The sequence below is a fragment of the Pezoporus flaviventris genome, unplaced genomic scaffold, assembly GCF_033815535.1.
Source record: "Pezoporus flaviventris isolate CSIRO_AGI_PZ_B2104156 unplaced genomic scaffold, CSIRO_AGI_Pfla_v1 ptg000006l, whole genome shotgun sequence".
Lineage (NCBI taxonomy): Eukaryota > Metazoa > Chordata > Aves > Psittaciformes > Psittacidae > Pezoporus > Pezoporus flaviventris.
Genome location: NW_026892554.1, coordinates 418,807 through 434,680, shown reverse-complemented (window position 1 = coordinate 434,680; position 15,874 = coordinate 418,807). Strand labels below are relative to the sequence as shown.

The following is a 15,874-nucleotide window of genomic DNA, read 5'->3' as shown; positions in this document are numbered from 1 at the left end:
CTGTGGGCTCAGGCTGCTACACGTGTGGTGGGGCCAGCCCCAACCTGCACCCTGCATTCCATTGCCTGCAGAGACCCCAGCCCAGCCCTATGCTACCCTGGGGCAGATGGTGCTGCCCCTGCCCAGAACTGCACTTGGAGCACCGGCAGCAGCAGAGATGTGAGCTCCTCCATGCAGTGCTGGGGCTGACATGCTCAGCTCTGACAGTGCTTTCTCTCCTGCAGGTAGGAGCAGAGCTGGGCCCCCATCTGCCTTCACCTTGGCTCTCCTACTCTGCCTGTCCCAATGCTTTTTGTGAGCATCCCAGGAATACTGCAATGGGCAGAAGTGATGAGCTCTGCTCCCTGCCCACAGCAGCACGTGGCCCGAGAGCATCCCTTCCTTCCTGGCCTTGTCTGTCCCAGCAGCTCTCTGCAGTGCAGGAAACCCAGAACTGCGTGCAAGCCCTTCTGCAGGGCACAGGGTGCTGGGGTGAAGAGGAGACCAAGCCACAGCTAAAGCAGCGCATGTTTATGGGATCTGGTGCGTTGTGGGTAACGGGATACAGCAACATGCTGGGTACAGAGGTAACAAAAGCTATAGGATGAGGGGAGGTGGGTCCCACAGGGCTGGCGCTGCCTTGGTCCAGCTCACTGCCGGACATGCGGCAATGGGGCTGGGATGCGGATGTCCTGCCCCTTCTCCAGCCGCCGCTCACAGTCAATCAGGTAGTTCACTCCGTCTATCACCAGCTGCACCAGCTCCACCTGCATCAGGAGCACACGCTGGGACTTGGGGGCTGTCTCAGGATGCCACGGCAGCCGGGCTCCGGCTGGCCCCACTGGTGCCAAGGGCAGGCAGTGCCACCACTGCACCCCTGTTCCAGCCCTGGCACATGGCCCCTGAGCGGCTGGGGCTCATTGGGCCGTCCCAAACTTCCCTCCCTAGAAGCAGCTCTGCCTCACACTCACCTCTGACTTCCCCAGCCGGTCCAGATTAGAGATGTCAAAGATGCTGCCAGTGGCTGCGGTGTCCACACCACCCGTCCCACGCTTCTGCAGCCGGAGGTTCTCCAGGATTTTAGGGAAGCGGCTGTCCTGGTGCCCAAAGTGTCAGTGCTCAGTGGGACCCTCAGCCACTGCCTGCTCCCCAGAGCAGCCCTCCTACCACTCAAGGACCCTGCTCATAACACCCACAGGGAGCCCTGCCGTGAGCAGACCCAGGCTGGCCCCTGGGGGAACATGAAACGAGCTCCAGGGTCCTGGGCAGTCCTGCACCTCCCACAGCCCTGGCCTGGCTCCCCACGGACCTGGCCATAGTGATACCTTGCTGAGCAGCGGCAGCTTGATGTGGACACCCGCTCGCAGTCCAGTGCCCAGGTTGGAGGGGCAGGTCAGGATGTAGCCCAGCCGCTCGTTCCACATGAACTCCCAGCCACGCTCCTGGATTAACCGCTCCACCTGGGATAGAGGCACAAGCAGCCACTCAGTCCCGGGTGCAGGGAGCCCAGTACTTGGCACGGCTCAGCCCCAGGCATGGCAGCGCTGCTCAGCCCCAGCCGAGCTGCCTGTCAAGGGCCAGGTGCTGTGGGGCCATTGGGCACTCACCTCCTTCAGGCCACGACAGAACCGCTCAAAGACACGTTTCATGTTGCCACCCTTCTCCATGGAGATGATGCGTGTGTGGTCCTCCTCGTTGATCCAGATCAGGAAGGTTTTCTCGTTGTTGTGCCTAGGGATGGGGCAGTGTTTGTGCTGGCGGCCTGCCTGCAGAGGCCCCATGCCCACCCAGCCACCCATGGCAGGCCCACCTGTGCCCCTTCTGCCCCCGTGGCCAAGGTGCCAGTGCTGCCCCCCAGTCCTTCCTGTGCCCATGGCTGGGAGCACATTGCCACAGCACAGCAAGGCAGCAAGGCAGCCAGCCAGGAGATGCTCCTGGGGACAGGCTAGTGTTCATCCACATGCATCACTGCAGGGGACTGGTGCTGGCTCAAGTGCCATCTGTACAGGCAAGTGCTGCTTGGGAGGCAGAGTTCGGTGCCAGCATGGTGGCAGCCCTGCCCAGACTGGGGACAGGAACATGGCTCCTGCACCATGCAGGCAGCAGGAGGGGGCTCTGAGGTGTGGGGTGCACATTGGGATGTTGGATTAAGGGGTGGCTGGAGCTGGGGAACGTGTGCTGTGGAGCTGTTCTCCATGAGGCTGCTATAAAGGTGCTGTGTGCTGTGCCAGTGAGAGTGAGAGCTGGCTGTCACCTCAGGTGAGCGATGGTGTGTGGGATGCTGCATGGCTGTGCAGAGATAGATGCTGGGGCAAGCAGTAAGATGACATCGTGGCAGGAGAAGCCTGGGGACAGAAGGAGCACTGGGGATTGCCTGGACAGCAGAAGGCAGTTACAGGGTTTTGGCAGCCTAGAGCACAAGGCGCTACAGGAGAGTGAGAGCGAGCAGCACCGACAGCAGGGGCTGGCTCCGAAGCTCCGCTTTCAGGAGCATGGTGTGGTTTGTGCATGGAGTGGGTGGCTGCTGAATGCAGCTCACGAGGGGCTCCCAGGCCAGCCTCAGAGCCGTGGGTGAGCACTGGTGTGTGTGCTTGGGTCTGCGGTGCGGCCGGTGTGTGGAACGTGGTGGCAGGGCTGGGGCAGCCTGACGGAGCAGCAGCATCACCCCAGCCTTTCTGCCCTGATGACTGCCTGGTGCCAGGGCAGATCCTCACCAGATCCCTCGGGCGTCGGGCCAGTCCCGGGCCATTCCTGCTGCTGTCAGGAGCGGGGACACTGGTTTGTCGAAGAGGAAGTGGTCCTGGAGGGAGGCAGAGTGCGCGGGCTCGCCAGGGCCGCACAGCCAGTGCCAGGGCACCCTGTCCCACTGCACCGCAGCTGTCCCAGGCAGGGAGAGCTCACTTGCTGTCCCCATCTGTGGGCAGCAGTCCCTGCCTTCCTGGCCAGGGAGGCACAAGACAGCTGCTGCACAGCCCACCCTGTTCCAGGGCCTGGTAGGGCACCAGCCATGTACCACAAGCCTACCTTCCCCTGGGCATGGGCAGGGACATGGGGCAAGAGCTGGAGGGGCTGTGAGCCACTGGGGTTGTGTTCAGTGAGCTCCTTCCTCCCTGGCATGGGAGGGCTGAGCAGAATGTGAACACCCCCTCCACCAAGGGACAGCCTCACTGGGAAGGGGTCCTGGTCCCATAGGGCAATGGGGCTGGGAAGGGAGGATACAGCCTCCCAGAGGGGCAACACCAGGGAAGGGGTGGCCGTCCAGGAGCTGCACTGGCTCACGTCAATGAGCTGCTGCTGCTCCTTCTCCGTCATCTCGCTGAGGCGGTAGTACCGGCCCGACAGGTCTCCGGTGAGGCCATTCAGTGCCTCCACAGTCACCTTCTCCACCTCCCGCCGCTCGGCACGGGTGCAGGCTGGCGGCAGGCTCAGCCCGCGGATGCTGCGCCCGGTCCGGACCCGGGACGAGAGCACATAGCGCTCATCGAAGTGGCCAAACTTGATCTGGAACAGACAGGAGACATGGGGCGCTTACAGGAGGACACCGGTGCTGGCAGGGGCCCTGTCCCCGAGGCCCAGGGAGGGACCCCCGTGCACAGCGCCACTGCCCAGCTCCTTCACCTTTGTGGCGTCCAGGTCTGTGAAGTGCTTCATGGTGCGGGGGTTGAAGCCATTGTGCCGCTCCTGGATCACGGGGTCGAATATGTCAGCAAACACCTGGAAGCGAGCAGGACGATGGGCACCGTGTGGACCCTGTGCCCCACGGACATGGCCCTGCTGCCGGCACGGGGGACGTGGCAGCAGGGGAGATACAGGGGGTGGCTGGGGCCATGGTGGGTCTTGCCATCCGATACAATAGCAATCCATGGGGCCGCTGCTGCCCCAGCAAGGAGGCGGAGGAGGATGCAGGGCTCCAGGGCAGCTGCTCTGAAGGAGCCCCCTGTCCTGCAGGGACACACTGGGGCTGGCCAAGAGGCCTCTGCAGCTGCCCGGGCTGGGCAGCAGGAGATGGGCACTGATATCCAGGCTGCCGGATGTACCACAGGTACCAGGCTGCTGCAGGCAGGGTTGCCACTCACCTCATAGCTTTCTTCATCGCCAGCTACTATGCCCACGGTCTTGATGAAGGGGTGGCCAGGGTTGTCAACGCCCGTCTGGATGCACTGGTCCAAGGTCCAGCCATTTGAGGTTGCTTTGTCACAGAGCCTGCTGTAGATGGCTGGCGTCAGGTTGCTGGCCATGCAGTTATTGTGCTTCCTCAGGTCGGGGTACTCAGCACTGCAGGAGGAGAGACTGATGAGTCCTCTGGGGCAAGAGTGGGGAGCTCTGGGCAGGGAGGCTGAGCTTCTCTGCTTGTGCCCACCGGCAAAGGCCAAGGAAGAGCAGTTAGGGGCACTGCGCAGCAAGGGCAGAGAGCAGCCTGAGCTGAGGGCTGACAATGCCGCAAGGACAAGAGTCCATGAACAATCTGGGCTGGTTGTTTGGGTGCGGCTCCTTATCAGCCATGTACCAGGGCCTGGCACTGGGAATGCTCTTGCTGGCCAAGCGGCGGTCACGCCAGCCCCAGCCCCAGCTCCAGCCCGGGCTAGCAGGAGGCAGTGCAGAGCTGCTGGGGGTCTCACTCCCCTTCTCCTCCATGGTGCTGCCCAGCACTGGGGCTGTGGGCAGTGGGCTGGGTGTGCACTGGGCGCGGGTGGCAGAAGCACGTGGGGCCCTGTGTGCTCAACAGCTGGCCAGGCCCGGGGCCCCATTCCCCACAGCCTGGATGCTGTGGGGCAGGAGATTGGCTGACCCCGATCTGCAGCCGGTGGGAGCCGCGCTTGCTCCGGTGCAGTTTATTGTATTAGGGGTATGCTTTTCTCTAATCAGCTTAGCGGGAGGCCATCCCCTGACCTCATTCCCACTTTAGCTGGGCTTTGAGCTCGTTCTGCGTTCATGTGGGGCTGGCAGGGCAGGACCCGACAGTGCTCTCCTTGGCCAAATCCCTCCTGCTGGAGGTGGTGCCTCTGTTGCCATAGTGGGCCAGGACCGGCCCATGTCAGCCACGGAGTCCTGGCTGATGGCCTGTGTCTGGAGGGGCACTGCCCTGGGGGAAGCGCAACTTGGGCAGGGGTCATCCCTATGCAAGAGGAGGTGACGGGCGGGTGTGGGGCCGGGCCGGTGGGAGCAGCAGCCGGCTGCCATCACAGCAGCAAGTCCGGGCACTGCGCGGCGCTCAGGTCCTGCTCCGGGTCCTGGTGCTGCGGAGCCGAGCGCTGACGCCTCCCCGCTGCATCTGCAGGACCAGGAATGTGCGTTGGCCCCTCGCCTACGGCTCTTTGCTGCTTGTGGCTTCCTGCGCTTTGCAGAAAGAAAGGGAGGTAGGGCTTGGGTCTGCCCTGCGTAGGAAAGCACTGGCAGCTCCAGCCTGGACCAGTGCAAGGAGGCATTTCCTCCAGGCTGGAACTCTTCCCAAGCAGCGCAGGCCAAGGGCTGCTCCCCCAGCCCACCCACATCTGTGCCATGTAGAGATGCTCCAGTTCAGAAGCTGACTCGTCTGAGAGCGGACCCAGCCTGCCCAGCCTTCCCCCTGCTCCTGCCCCTGCTGCCGGCTGGCTGCAGACCCGCGTCTCCCTGGGGAGACACACTCTCATAAAAAGCATTTGCTGATCAGAATGGGACACTTGGACAAGTTCCTCCTCTGCCTGCAGCACAGGCAGTGCTGCCAGGAGCACAGCCTGCTGCACTTTCCACCCTGGTGGCAGCAGACTATGTCCAGAAAGCCAGCAAAGGTTGCTAAGGGGAGCAAGCTCACTCCCAGTAAGCAGGAGACTGCAGCAGGTTTATACATGCTGTCTGCTACGGGCAGTCCCAACCGTCACCGAGGTATCGAAGTCCAAAACCCTGAGACTCCATCCCTGCCCGCAGGGTCTGTGCCTGCTGCAGTGCTCATTCTGCTCCTGCTCCGGACGCACGTTCCCCTGAACAGCCCTGAATCACAGCCGGCAAATCTGGGGAGTTTCTCTTCAGCCTTCCTAGAGCTGGAGGGCGTCAGGCTGAACAGGGCAATGCCAGGAGCCACTGCTCTCCCTGTCCTTGCAGCAGGAAGTGCTTGCCGCAGGAGCAGCCTCCCGGGAGTGGAGGCCCCTGCATCTCCCCGTGGCTCTGCACCATGATCCATAACCCCCAGTGCCCTCCCTGGCGTCACCAGCTCTGTGGGGGCTCACGCTGATGGTGCGGGGTGTGAGAGGTGCATGGGGTGTGTGTGTGGGGCTGTGGGGTGCATAGGGTCTGTGTGGGGTGTGCGAGGTGCATGGGGTCTGTGTGGGGTGTGCGAGGTGCATGGGGTGTGTGTGGGGGGGTGTGGGGTGCACGGGGTCTGTGTGGGGTGTGCGAGGTGCATGGGGTGTGTGTGGGGTGGGGGGTGCATGGGGTCTGTGTGGGGTGTGCGAGGTGCATGGGGTGTGTGTGTGTAGCTGTGGGGTGCATAGGGTCTGTGTGGGGTGTGCGAGGTGCATGGGGTGTGTGTGGGGCTGTGGGGTGCACGGGGTCTGTGTGGGGTGTGCGAGGTGCATGGGGTGTGTGTGTGGGGGTGTGGGGTGCACGGGGTCTGTGTGGGGTGTGCGAGGTGCATGGGGTGTGTGTGGGGTGGGGGGTGCATGGGGTCTGTGTGGGGTGTGCGGGGTGCGTGGGGTGTGGGGGTGTGGGGTGCATGGGGTCTGTGTGGGGTGTGCGAGGTGCATGGGGTGGGGGTGTGGGGGTGTGGGGTGCACGGGGTCTGTGTGGGGTGTGCGAGGTGCATGGGGTGTGTGCGGGGTGGGGGGTGCATGGGGTCTGTGTGGGGTGTGCGGGGTGCGTGGGTTGTGTGTGTGTGGGGGGGGTGCATGGGGTCTGTGTGGGGTGTGCGGGGTGCGTGGGTTGTGTGTGTGTGTGGGGGTGCATGGGGTCTGTGTGGGGTGTGCGGGGTGCGTGGTGCTCAGGCTGCTGCAGGCAGTGCAGCCCACGCTGTGTTCTGCAGGAGGACAGGGCTTGGGCTTTGTGTGGAGACACTGACAGGAACGCTGGCGTTGCCGTCCAAACGAGGCACCGTGTGGCACTGCAGCTGGCATCTCCGTGCCTACATCTCTCCCTGGGGGAGCACCCGAGCCTCCCAGGGTGGCCACTGGCACCGCAGTGTAGTGACAAGCAGTGCAATGACAAGCAGTGCTGCTCAGATCCCTCAAGGCTGTTGCCAATGCCTCCTGTTATTTAACTTAAGGAGCAGAGGAGCACAATCACTGTGGGTGTCTGGACCCTGCGGAGTGGATGCTGTGGATTGGTCCTGGGGCTCTGTTCAAGCTCTTTTCCATTGTCAGCACCATTACAAAACCATGCCCAGTTGAACAGACCCTCCCAGGAAGCTCATTTTAGAGCTTCTCAGACATGTTCCCTACCTTGATTTCACCCCCTCCTCCAGACTCACCTGAGCCCCCCCCTTCCCTGCTGTTTATTCACCTCTTTGGAGGCGGATAAACAGTAACATCCAACCTTCGTCACTCTTCCAATTGGTTCCATTTCTGTCCCCTCCTTTCTGAGCCTCAGCGCTGCTCTCAGCACACAGCTTCTGCACAAGCATGGCTCTGTGCCTGCAATGCAGCGCCTCACCGCTCTCCGACTGCACAGTGTTTGGTGCAGGGATCGCAGCGGCTGTATGTGTTTGTAGCAGTAACGTGCTGCCTCCTTCCCCACTCTGCTTCTTCCCTGTGCACCGCCTCCACCGGCACCAGGGTGAGGAGGAAATCCCACTCCTTGCTTTCCTGACCTGACTGAGCTGTGCCAGACTGAGCAGCCGGTGCCGGGGCACGGAGGAAGAACCAGCTGGTGACCATCATGTCCCTCTCCCATTCTGACCCTGTTCCTCCCCTGCCCAGTGCCTGTGAGGTGCAGGCAGCTCCTGCCTTCAGCCCCATCCTGTGCCACAGCCCCCCATGCTCTTTGGGGCTGGGCAGCGAGCAGGACCTTCCAGCACCTCTCCAGCCTCCAGCCCCAAAGCACCCCGTGTGCTGGTGGCCCAGCCAGGGTCCCTGGGCAGCCCTTGGCAAGAGTGGTTCAAACACTCTTGGGGGAGTGACACAAGGCCTTCTGTGCTGCTGCTTGAACCTTGGCTCCGCTCTGCAGCTGTGACACTTATCTGGCTTAAGAGATCAGGCACAGGTTGTGTAAATAGGGCGAGGGCTCTTGGAGAGCCAGCATTACCCCCAAAAGCATGCTTAAGCCGGGCCGTGGCCCTGCAGGCACCCGCCTGGCCCAGCTTGGCTCCATGCGCACATCCCACAGATCCTGATCACACGTCCCAGGGCTCATCTGTATCCAAAATCTGCCTGCAGGCCGGGGGCTGCCCGCTCAGGCCTTGCGGGCACCTCCACTTCTCTCTCCCTTTACAAACTGCCCGAGAAGGAGGAGTGAGGACCTGCCAGGAAGCCTTTCTGTTGAATAGAGAAGTCCCTGTCCCTAAGGATGGTGCTTGGAAGGCTGCTACAGCCAGATGAGGCCAGGCCAGGAGCTGCCGCCAGCACCCGGGGGCTGCCCAGGAGCCTCCAGCTCTGTCCTGACACCGGCTCCTGCAGGCGGAGCTCCCGGGTGCTTGGCCGGGAGGAGAGAATGAGTCCTTCTGCTTCATCCAGTTCCCACCAGGACGCTGGCAAGTGTCCCCTGGCTCCTGCCACAACCGCGCCAAGCCTGGGCTTTGTCCTCCCATGCCCCCGCAGCCCACAGAGTCCCCCTGCCCCCAGCCCCACTGGCAAGCCCTTGTCCTCCCCCTCTCCCTCCCGCCGCATGCTGCGGGGCAGCGGCTTGTCCCGGTGCTGCCGGCAGCGCTGGGACGGTGCTGGGGAGCCGGGCCGTGGGCAGGGGGATGCGCCGGGGGGGGGGCAGCGGCCCCGTGTCAGGGCGGGTCCCGTGCGGGTCCCGGTGGCCGCGCGGCGGTTGGGGCGGCCCAGCCTTCGGGGAGGGCGCGGAGGCCCCGCCGCGACGGCGCCGGTGCCCTTGGGCGGCTCCGTCCAACACGGCAGAGCCCCGCAGCCGCCGGCCGGGGATCAGGGTCGTCCCGGTCACCCCCACCCCGCGGACGAGCAGAGCCCCCGCCCCGCCGCACCCGGGACCCCCCCCTCTCCGGGACAGCCCCGCGCCCTCCCCGGCGTTGGTACCGCAGGGACCGGCCCCTGCCCGCCGCCCTCCCGCAAGTACCTGGGCGGGTAACGCCGCCGCTGCCGGTGTCCGGCGCTGACCGGGTCCCGGGCGAGCAGGAAGCCGGCGGCGAGGGAGCCGGCGCCCACCATTGCCAGGAGGCCGGCGGAGCGGCGGGCGGACAGCGCGCGAGCGAAGGTGCCGGCCATCGCGGAGCGGCGCGGCAGGGAGCAGGACGTGATGGGAATGGGAACGGGAGCTGGAATAGGAACGGCGGCAGCGGGAGGGTGCGCGGAGGCGGAGAGCGGCCGGGCACGGGGGGGCGCGAGGCGCTGCCACCTGCTTGCTGCGGGCCCCGCCCCGCCCCGGGGCCGCCGCCGCCTTCAGCACCGCGAGACGGACAGCGCCGGGGGGCGGCTGCGCACCGAGCCCCGGACACCCGCGCGCCCCGGGTCGGGCTCGGCGCGGCACAGAGCGGCCGGCGGCGGCGGAGGGGAGGCCAAGGAAAGTCCGCGCACTTGAAGCCGGACGCGGGTCCCTGCCGGCCTGGAGCCACGCGTGGGATGCAGCCCGGGATGTGTCGCGGGGCCGGCGGACGGTTCCTGGAGGCCCGGTCTGGCGCGGGCGGCGGTCACCGGCACCCCCGCCCCACCGCGCTCTGTGCCGCTGCCCGGTGCCGGGCGCCCCTTCCTCGGGCCCCACCGGAGGGTTCAGAGCTGCGGGGCAGGGAGCGCTGCGGACCCGCGGTACGGGAACGGCAGCGGGGGCGGCGCGCGCGCCGCGGTTGCCGTGGTAACGAGGGACCCGGCGCTGGGCCCGCGCCCCACGTGCGCGCGTCACGCCCGGCCGCGCAGCGCTCGCCGCCGCCGCCAGGGGCCGCCACGCCACGCCCGGTCGGCGGCCGGCCGGCCACGCCCTCCTGCCCGCCCATTGGCTGGATTCGGCCGTCAGCAGGTCCTGATTGGCCGGCGGCAGCGCCGGCGGCGCAGGGTGCGCTTGGAGGCCGCAGGTGAGCGGAGGGAAATGGCGGCGCCCGGCGTCGCGCCCCCTGCGGGGTGCTGGGGCGTCCTCGGGGCGCTGGGCCCGGGGAGGGAAACGGGGGTGGGGGTCCGGGCGCAGCGCTGCTGGGGCCGGCTCGTCGGTGACTGTCGGGGGGTGCAGGGTAAGTGGCAGCCCTGTCTCCCGCAGCCCCAGTCTGTCGGCCCGGCCGGGCCCGGCCGCGGCTGTCGGGCCCAGCGTCCGCCGTCTCTGCCCGGGAGGGCCCGTGGGGCGGCGGGCGGGGCGGTGGCTGAGCGGGCCCGGCCGCGCCTTCCGGGCGGTGTCGCGGGGAACGGGCGGCCTCCGGGTTGGCGTTACCGTGACCGTGACCGTGTCAGTGCCGCCCGGCTGAGGGAGCGGCCCTGGGGGAGCAGCCGCTGCCTCGGCCTCCCTCTCCCCGAGCGGGCCGGTCGGGGCTGTGTCTGCATCGCACTCGGTGCGAGGGAAGGGCCGGGAGGCAGGGGCGGATGAGCCTTCGTTATGTGTCAGGTACCTTGTGATGCTGTGAAGTTTCACACCTAACGATCTCATTAAAAAACCTCATTAGAAACGATCTCATAAGACAAGAAGCGCCGCAGGTGCTGTGAGCAGCGCAGCGCTCGCTCCGGCGCAGAACCGATAAGGCAGGAGGCTGCTCTTTGCTTGCAGGGTATTGTGTAGCAGAGCAGCTCCTGGCCAGGCAGCCACAATGCTTCCACCATCGCGGGCTGGCCCTGGAGATGGCCACGGACTGGGAGTTCCCAGAAGTGCTGCTCGAATGGGCAGAGCTCATGTTTAGAAGCTGGACTTCAGCTTCCTGGTTGTGAACATGCTGAACCTCTGTTAACAGAACAGAGGGAGCTTGCTTTCACACAGCACCTCCAAAGAGCTTTTAATTATTAACTCTGGAATAGGTGTTCTTTTTCTTCTGAAGCAATTAAGTGTCTATGATAAGAGTACAGCTTTCACCTTTTGTAAGTAAGTATGTAATTGCCCTTAGTACAAACAGCCCTTGTGGCAGTAAGAGTCACTTTGGGCAAAGGTGCTTCACTCACCAGCTTTTCAGGTTGGTTGTTATCTGCAGGTGGTACCTGTACTCCTGGGGCCTCCCTCCTGCTGCTCCCTGGGGGGCCTCTGCTCCTGGAGCTGTCTCTTGTCCCGCCGGTGGCTGCCAGCCAGGTGGTGAACCTCATTCAGCTACTGCAGTCCTCGTCCTCCAGCCCCCTCTGTGGGGACTGCACCTTGAAATCAGGCGTTTAAAAAACAAATGAAACAAAAGGCACTGCCCAAGCCCACTCTTTTTAGTGGGCAGTGCCACGCTGAGTACAGAGTTCATATGAGACCTGGTCATGTTGCCTTCTCTGTGACATTTCTGGTACCTCAGAAGTGGGGCACAGAGAACAAGTCTCCCTGCTCCGTGAACATCCTCATCTGGACAGTGCCAGAATGAACTGGTGGGGAACCAGAAAACAGGTCACTAAACTTAGCTTGTTATCACTAATACAGGGTGGTCTAGGGAGCTGCATTAGTCCCAGGACACAGAGAGGCAAGGTCTGTGTCTCAGTTCCAAGTTGTGGGTCAGCAGCTTCTGGCTGCTATAGGTGGTTATAGGAGCCTTCAGTATGATTGTGCAGGAGATCATAGCTGCCCTTCTGAGAAGGGAGTACAAGAATGTCTTTAACTGCAGCCACTGGTGTGTACTTCCTTGTGTAGCTACGATGGGATCAGCAAGCCTGAATATTCCATCTTTACCTTTCTGTGTGTGTGTGAGAGAGCTGTGTAAATGCTTTTGTCTCTCTTGGACTACACAGCCAGCATTATTAACACTTAATTTGCTTGCTGTGATTAGTGAAAGGTAAGGCCTGTAGCACTCTCTGCAAGTAGGCACTGGACTGGATGTATGACCTCTAGGAGCAGTAAGCTCAGGAAGCAGTGAGGATGATGCAGAGCTGTCAGCATCACGAACTGTCATTGCTTCTCATAGCTCTAGGTTTGAAGAAAGGAGGTAATGGTGGTGGTGGTGTGGGCTGAGCACCCTGCAGGAACTCACTGCTGCCGTTTCTGTTGGACTCTCTTGGCACCCAGCACTAGAGCTGAATCAAGCGTGGGGACAGCACCTCATGTTACTGGCCATTGGTAATGGCCAAAAGCTTTGGAGCTCAGGATAGAGCTCCATTTGCCTGCTTCCCTTTAACAGCAACAGGCTATCTGAATTTTACCTGCCTTAGTTATGACTGTAGATAAAAACTCTGTTTCATCAAGAGCCTGTGGTCTCTCTGGCAATGAATCTAGTCAGATAAGGGATCTACTTTAAAAGGCTTTCATTATGCCCTCTACCTTTCCTCACACCAGAGGCTACCTAAGCTCATGAGGCTTTCACTGTTAACACCAGGGGCACGCCTGATGAATCAGTGGCTCTTGGCTTCAGCAAGACTCCAGGTTTTTGCCTGGTTCAAGCGTGGTGTGTCATGGCCTCTAGAAATAGCTACAGATAAGGCAGAGGGGTTTTTTCTGGGCTAGGAGCAGGGATGTAGAGAACTCAACAATTTCTCAGGGCAAAGGTTTTCCTGCTGCTTGATCTTTTTTTTTTTCCAGGAGGACCATATGGGATTGGAGAAAACAACCCTCCTCCTCTCCTTGCATGGTTTTCTTCATTAAATCATCAGCCATTGAGCTGCTAAGGGCTCATTCTGCACTGGCAGCAGGGCACAGGAGTGGAAATGGTTCCTGAGCATGTCGGGCATCCTGTTCGTGTCCTCATGTGAAAGCAGAGCTGTGTGGCGCACACATCAGGTGCCTGTATGGCCTGGCAGGCCAGAGCTGCTGCTCCTGCCAGCAGAGTACTGGTGGTGAATTACAGCTTTCTCTGCATGCTGGAGCCCGAGGCCTGTGCAGGAGCAGGTGGCACTGGGTACCCGTGTGGGCTAGAGCCAGGCGGACCTGGGCGGCCGTGCCTGGGTGCAACGTCCAGGCTCGCTCTGTCGCCTCTGGTTCCTGTTGGGTTGGTGTCAGCTCCTCCAGTAGATGCAGTGTGATAACCAGCGCCTGGCAGTGCGCCTGTGGGACTTTGGGGGTGCTTCTGCTCCAGCTCTTTCTCCGAGTGCTTACCTGTCGCATTTGCCTGTTTGGGGAGCGTGCACAGCCTTTCTGTGTGCAGGCATGCTTGCTTCTGTCCCTTATTTACAAGGTGATTTCACAAGCAGCTGGATTGCTCTGTGTGTTTCTCCTGCCCACATCCCACCCGTGTTCCTGGCGAGGGGATTCTTGCCTACCACAAACCCGTGCCGCTGGCAGGCGGTGGCTCTGCTCGGGGGAGAGGAGCTGCCAGAGCCCTGGGAGCTCACAACTGTACATGGCAGTGCAGCCTCCTGCGGTGTGCTGGCAGCAAAGGGAACCATGCTCAACAGGGGAGGAAACTCAGGGACTTGGTCTGGGGGGTGCTGGAAGGCATCTGGGGGGTGCTGGAAGGCATGTGAGAGCATGAGAAGCAGTGATAGTGTCTCATGCCCATTTTTTGGAAGTACATAATAACATGAGGTGTTCACAATGCCCTCTTCTCAAGGTTGCACTTGCATGGGAGGAATGCTTTTGGCCACTTTCCAGCTGGGGAAAACACAGTGAAGGGGAACAGTGTGACATTATGTGTGTGCAGCTATGGTCAGAGGTGAGCAGCTGTGTCCTTGGTGTGTGCAGGGCATGCGTATGGTGTATTCAAACCCGGCTGCTGTGGTGGCAGGCAGTGCTGCTGCTGTAGGTGACGGTGCAAGGACACAGTGCAAGATCAGTGCAAGACACTGGTGTTTATAAAGCAGAGCTTGTACCCCGATAATCAGCTTCTGTGGTCATAGAGTAAATTGGAGCCAGCTTGCAAACTCAGGAGCCCTGACCTGCAGCCCAGACTGTTGCTGATGCTTCCTCTTGTGTCCTCTTTCCCTCCTCCCCGCAGACTCATGCTCCTCTCAAACGGATCTTTCTGTTACTGTAGGTCTTCTTGAGCTGAAAGGATGAAAGTTGGCAATTGGGAAGTCACCGTCACCGCCCTAAGCCTTGTCCTAACTTGTGGAGTCCTAGTTGATGTCTTTGGGTGTACGAGCCTGTGAGAGTGTCCACTGTCCCCTTCCATGATTTAGACAGCGGCTTGGAGCATGCATAATTGTAAGTCTCACATGATTTCAGCGCTGGTGGTGACACTGTCCCTTTCCCAGTCAGTGTAAAGGGGTTAACTGCACAGTGGAGCTGCCCATCTAAAACGATCCTGAATGCTGATCCCCTCCCACCCTGAGGGTCTCTTCCTGCTCCTCCCCTTTGTGCTGGGCTACACATCCCTGGGCTGACTCAAGCCAGATGAGTCCCTGCCCTCCCCACCATCACCGCTTCCAGTAGCACGGCTGGCCCTGGCTCACCCTGCCTCTGACCTTCTCTCTTCCTTTCTGCATGCTGGGATTCCAGAGCGGAATGGTCGGCCACCGGAGCTGCAATGTCGTCCCTGACGACCTCCAGTGAGGGAGAGAACTCCACTCCCAGGTTTGTTGTCGGTTCCAGGGATGATGAGACGGACTTTCTGGGACCAAACATGAAGACAGACGAAACAGATTTCTTTGAAGATGAGGAAGAGGAGGAGTCGGTAAGGAGGTGCCGGCATTCTGTGCTGGAGCGTCTGCGCACGATTCCTGGGTCTCAGCCAGGGTTTGTGTGGTCGCTGCTGAGGCTGCGGGCAGTTGGGACTCCCGGGGACGTGGCACAGGCTGTGTGGTATCGCTGTGCTGCCGTGCTCACTCCTCATGCTGCAGCAATCCCAGCCTTTTTGCTTGCAGGTCTTTTTCAGGTGCAACAGCAGATTTCTTTGTCCTAGCAACGTAACCTTGGTGCTCCCATAAACCTTCCTGTTTCACCAGGGAAATTTCTGAGACAAATTCTGGGAATTGTGAAAAGGGCAGAGCTGTGTCTGCAGAAAGGAAACGTTCATTCTTTTCTGTAATCTCTAGGAACAGGATGCAGAAAGGAGAATGATCTCCATCTTTTGACTGCTTTTGGCCCCTATTTAGCATCATGTTAAATATAACATTTGGTGTTCTGTATGAGGCCTACATGCAGCAGGAATGTTGCTGCTGTCTGTATGAATTAACTGGGACCATACACCAGTGCAGCATCATCTCCATTGCCTTTGTACCCAGAGTCTCCGTTGCAAGTGGGTTGTTCAAACCCATGCAGTGTTGTGTACCTTCATACTGAGCGGAGCTATTTATCAGGTGTGGTGAAGGAATGGAAACCCTTTCATTTCCCAGATGTTTTTGCTGTGGAGTCTTGACTTTGCAGGTCAGTGCATTAACTTCCAGTGTCTCAGCTTATGGTTTGAAGCCATGGTTTTGTGATGGGTAACCCGCAGTCATAGAATCATAGAATAGTTTGGGTTGGAAAGGTCCTTAAGATCATCTAGTTCCAACCCTTCTGCAATGGGCAGAGACACCTCACACTAAACCATGTCACCCAAGGCTCTGTCTAACCTGGCCTTGAACAAAGCCAGGGATGGAGCATTCACAACTTCCCTGGACAACCCATTCCAATATCTCACCACCCTTACAGTAAAGAACTTCCTCCTTATATCCAGTCTAAACTTTTCCTGTTTTAAGTTTTAACCCGTTACCCCTTGTTCTGTCACTACAGCCCCTAATGAACAGCCCAGCCCCAGCATCCCTATAGGCCCCCTTCAGATACTGGAAGGCTGCTCTGAGGTCTC

General features: G+C 61.0%; 2 protein-coding genes across 11 annotated transcripts in view; one reads left to right on the top strand and one right to left on the bottom strand.

Annotated features, from left to right (window-relative positions):
• Positions 1-495: 495 nt before the first annotated feature.
• Positions 496-9,493, bottom strand: CKMT1A (creatine kinase, mitochondrial 1A). The gene is made up of 9 exons (XM_061446445.1): positions 9,181-9,493; positions 4,056-4,254; positions 3,598-3,693; positions 3,259-3,480; positions 2,694-2,779; positions 1,587-1,710; positions 1,305-1,439; positions 951-1,076; positions 496-746 (listed from the first exon to the last, which is right to left on the bottom strand). The coding sequence occupies exons 1-9, from the start codon at positions 9,327-9,329 to the stop codon at positions 630-632; spliced, it is 1,254 nt and encodes a 417-aa protein (XP_061302429.1). The 5' UTR covers positions 9,330-9,493; the 3' UTR covers positions 496-629.
• A 529-nt stretch (positions 9,494-10,022) lies between these two features.
• The window catches only part of PPIP5K1 (diphosphoinositol pentakisphosphate kinase 1), a 44,852-nt gene continuing 39,000 nt past the window's right edge, over positions 10,023-15,874 (top strand). For 3 of the 10 annotated variants that reach the window (XM_061446438.1, XM_061446442.1, XM_061446440.1), the window contains exons 1-2: positions 14,110-14,292; positions 14,587-14,761. In XM_061446438.1, coding sequence (XP_061302422.1) covers positions 14,615-14,761 — 147 coding nt within the window. In that variant the 5' untranslated portion in view covers positions 14,110-14,292; positions 14,587-14,614. Of the gene's footprint in view, positions 10,130-10,231; positions 10,283-14,107; positions 14,293-14,586; positions 14,762-15,874 lie in introns of those variants that run through there. The other 7 variants (XM_061446443.1, XM_061446441.1, XM_061446437.1 and 4 more) reach the window with 5 other exon arrangements.

Bases quoted from the DNA above. Each gene is read 5' to 3' on its own strand.
- CKMT1A (XM_061446445.1), bottom strand. From the start codon at position 9,329: ATGGCCGGCACCTTCGCTCGCGCGCTGTCCGCCCGCCGCTCCGCCGGC. The intron at 4,255-9,180 runs GTACTTGCGGGA...CTCCTCCTGCAG, and splicing joins CGGCGGCGTTACCCGCCCAG to TGCTGAGTACCCCGACCTGA. The intron at 747-950 runs GTGAGTGTGAGG...CTCCTGATGCAG, and splicing joins ACCGGCTGGGGAAGTCAGAG to GTGGAGCTGGTGCAGCTGGT.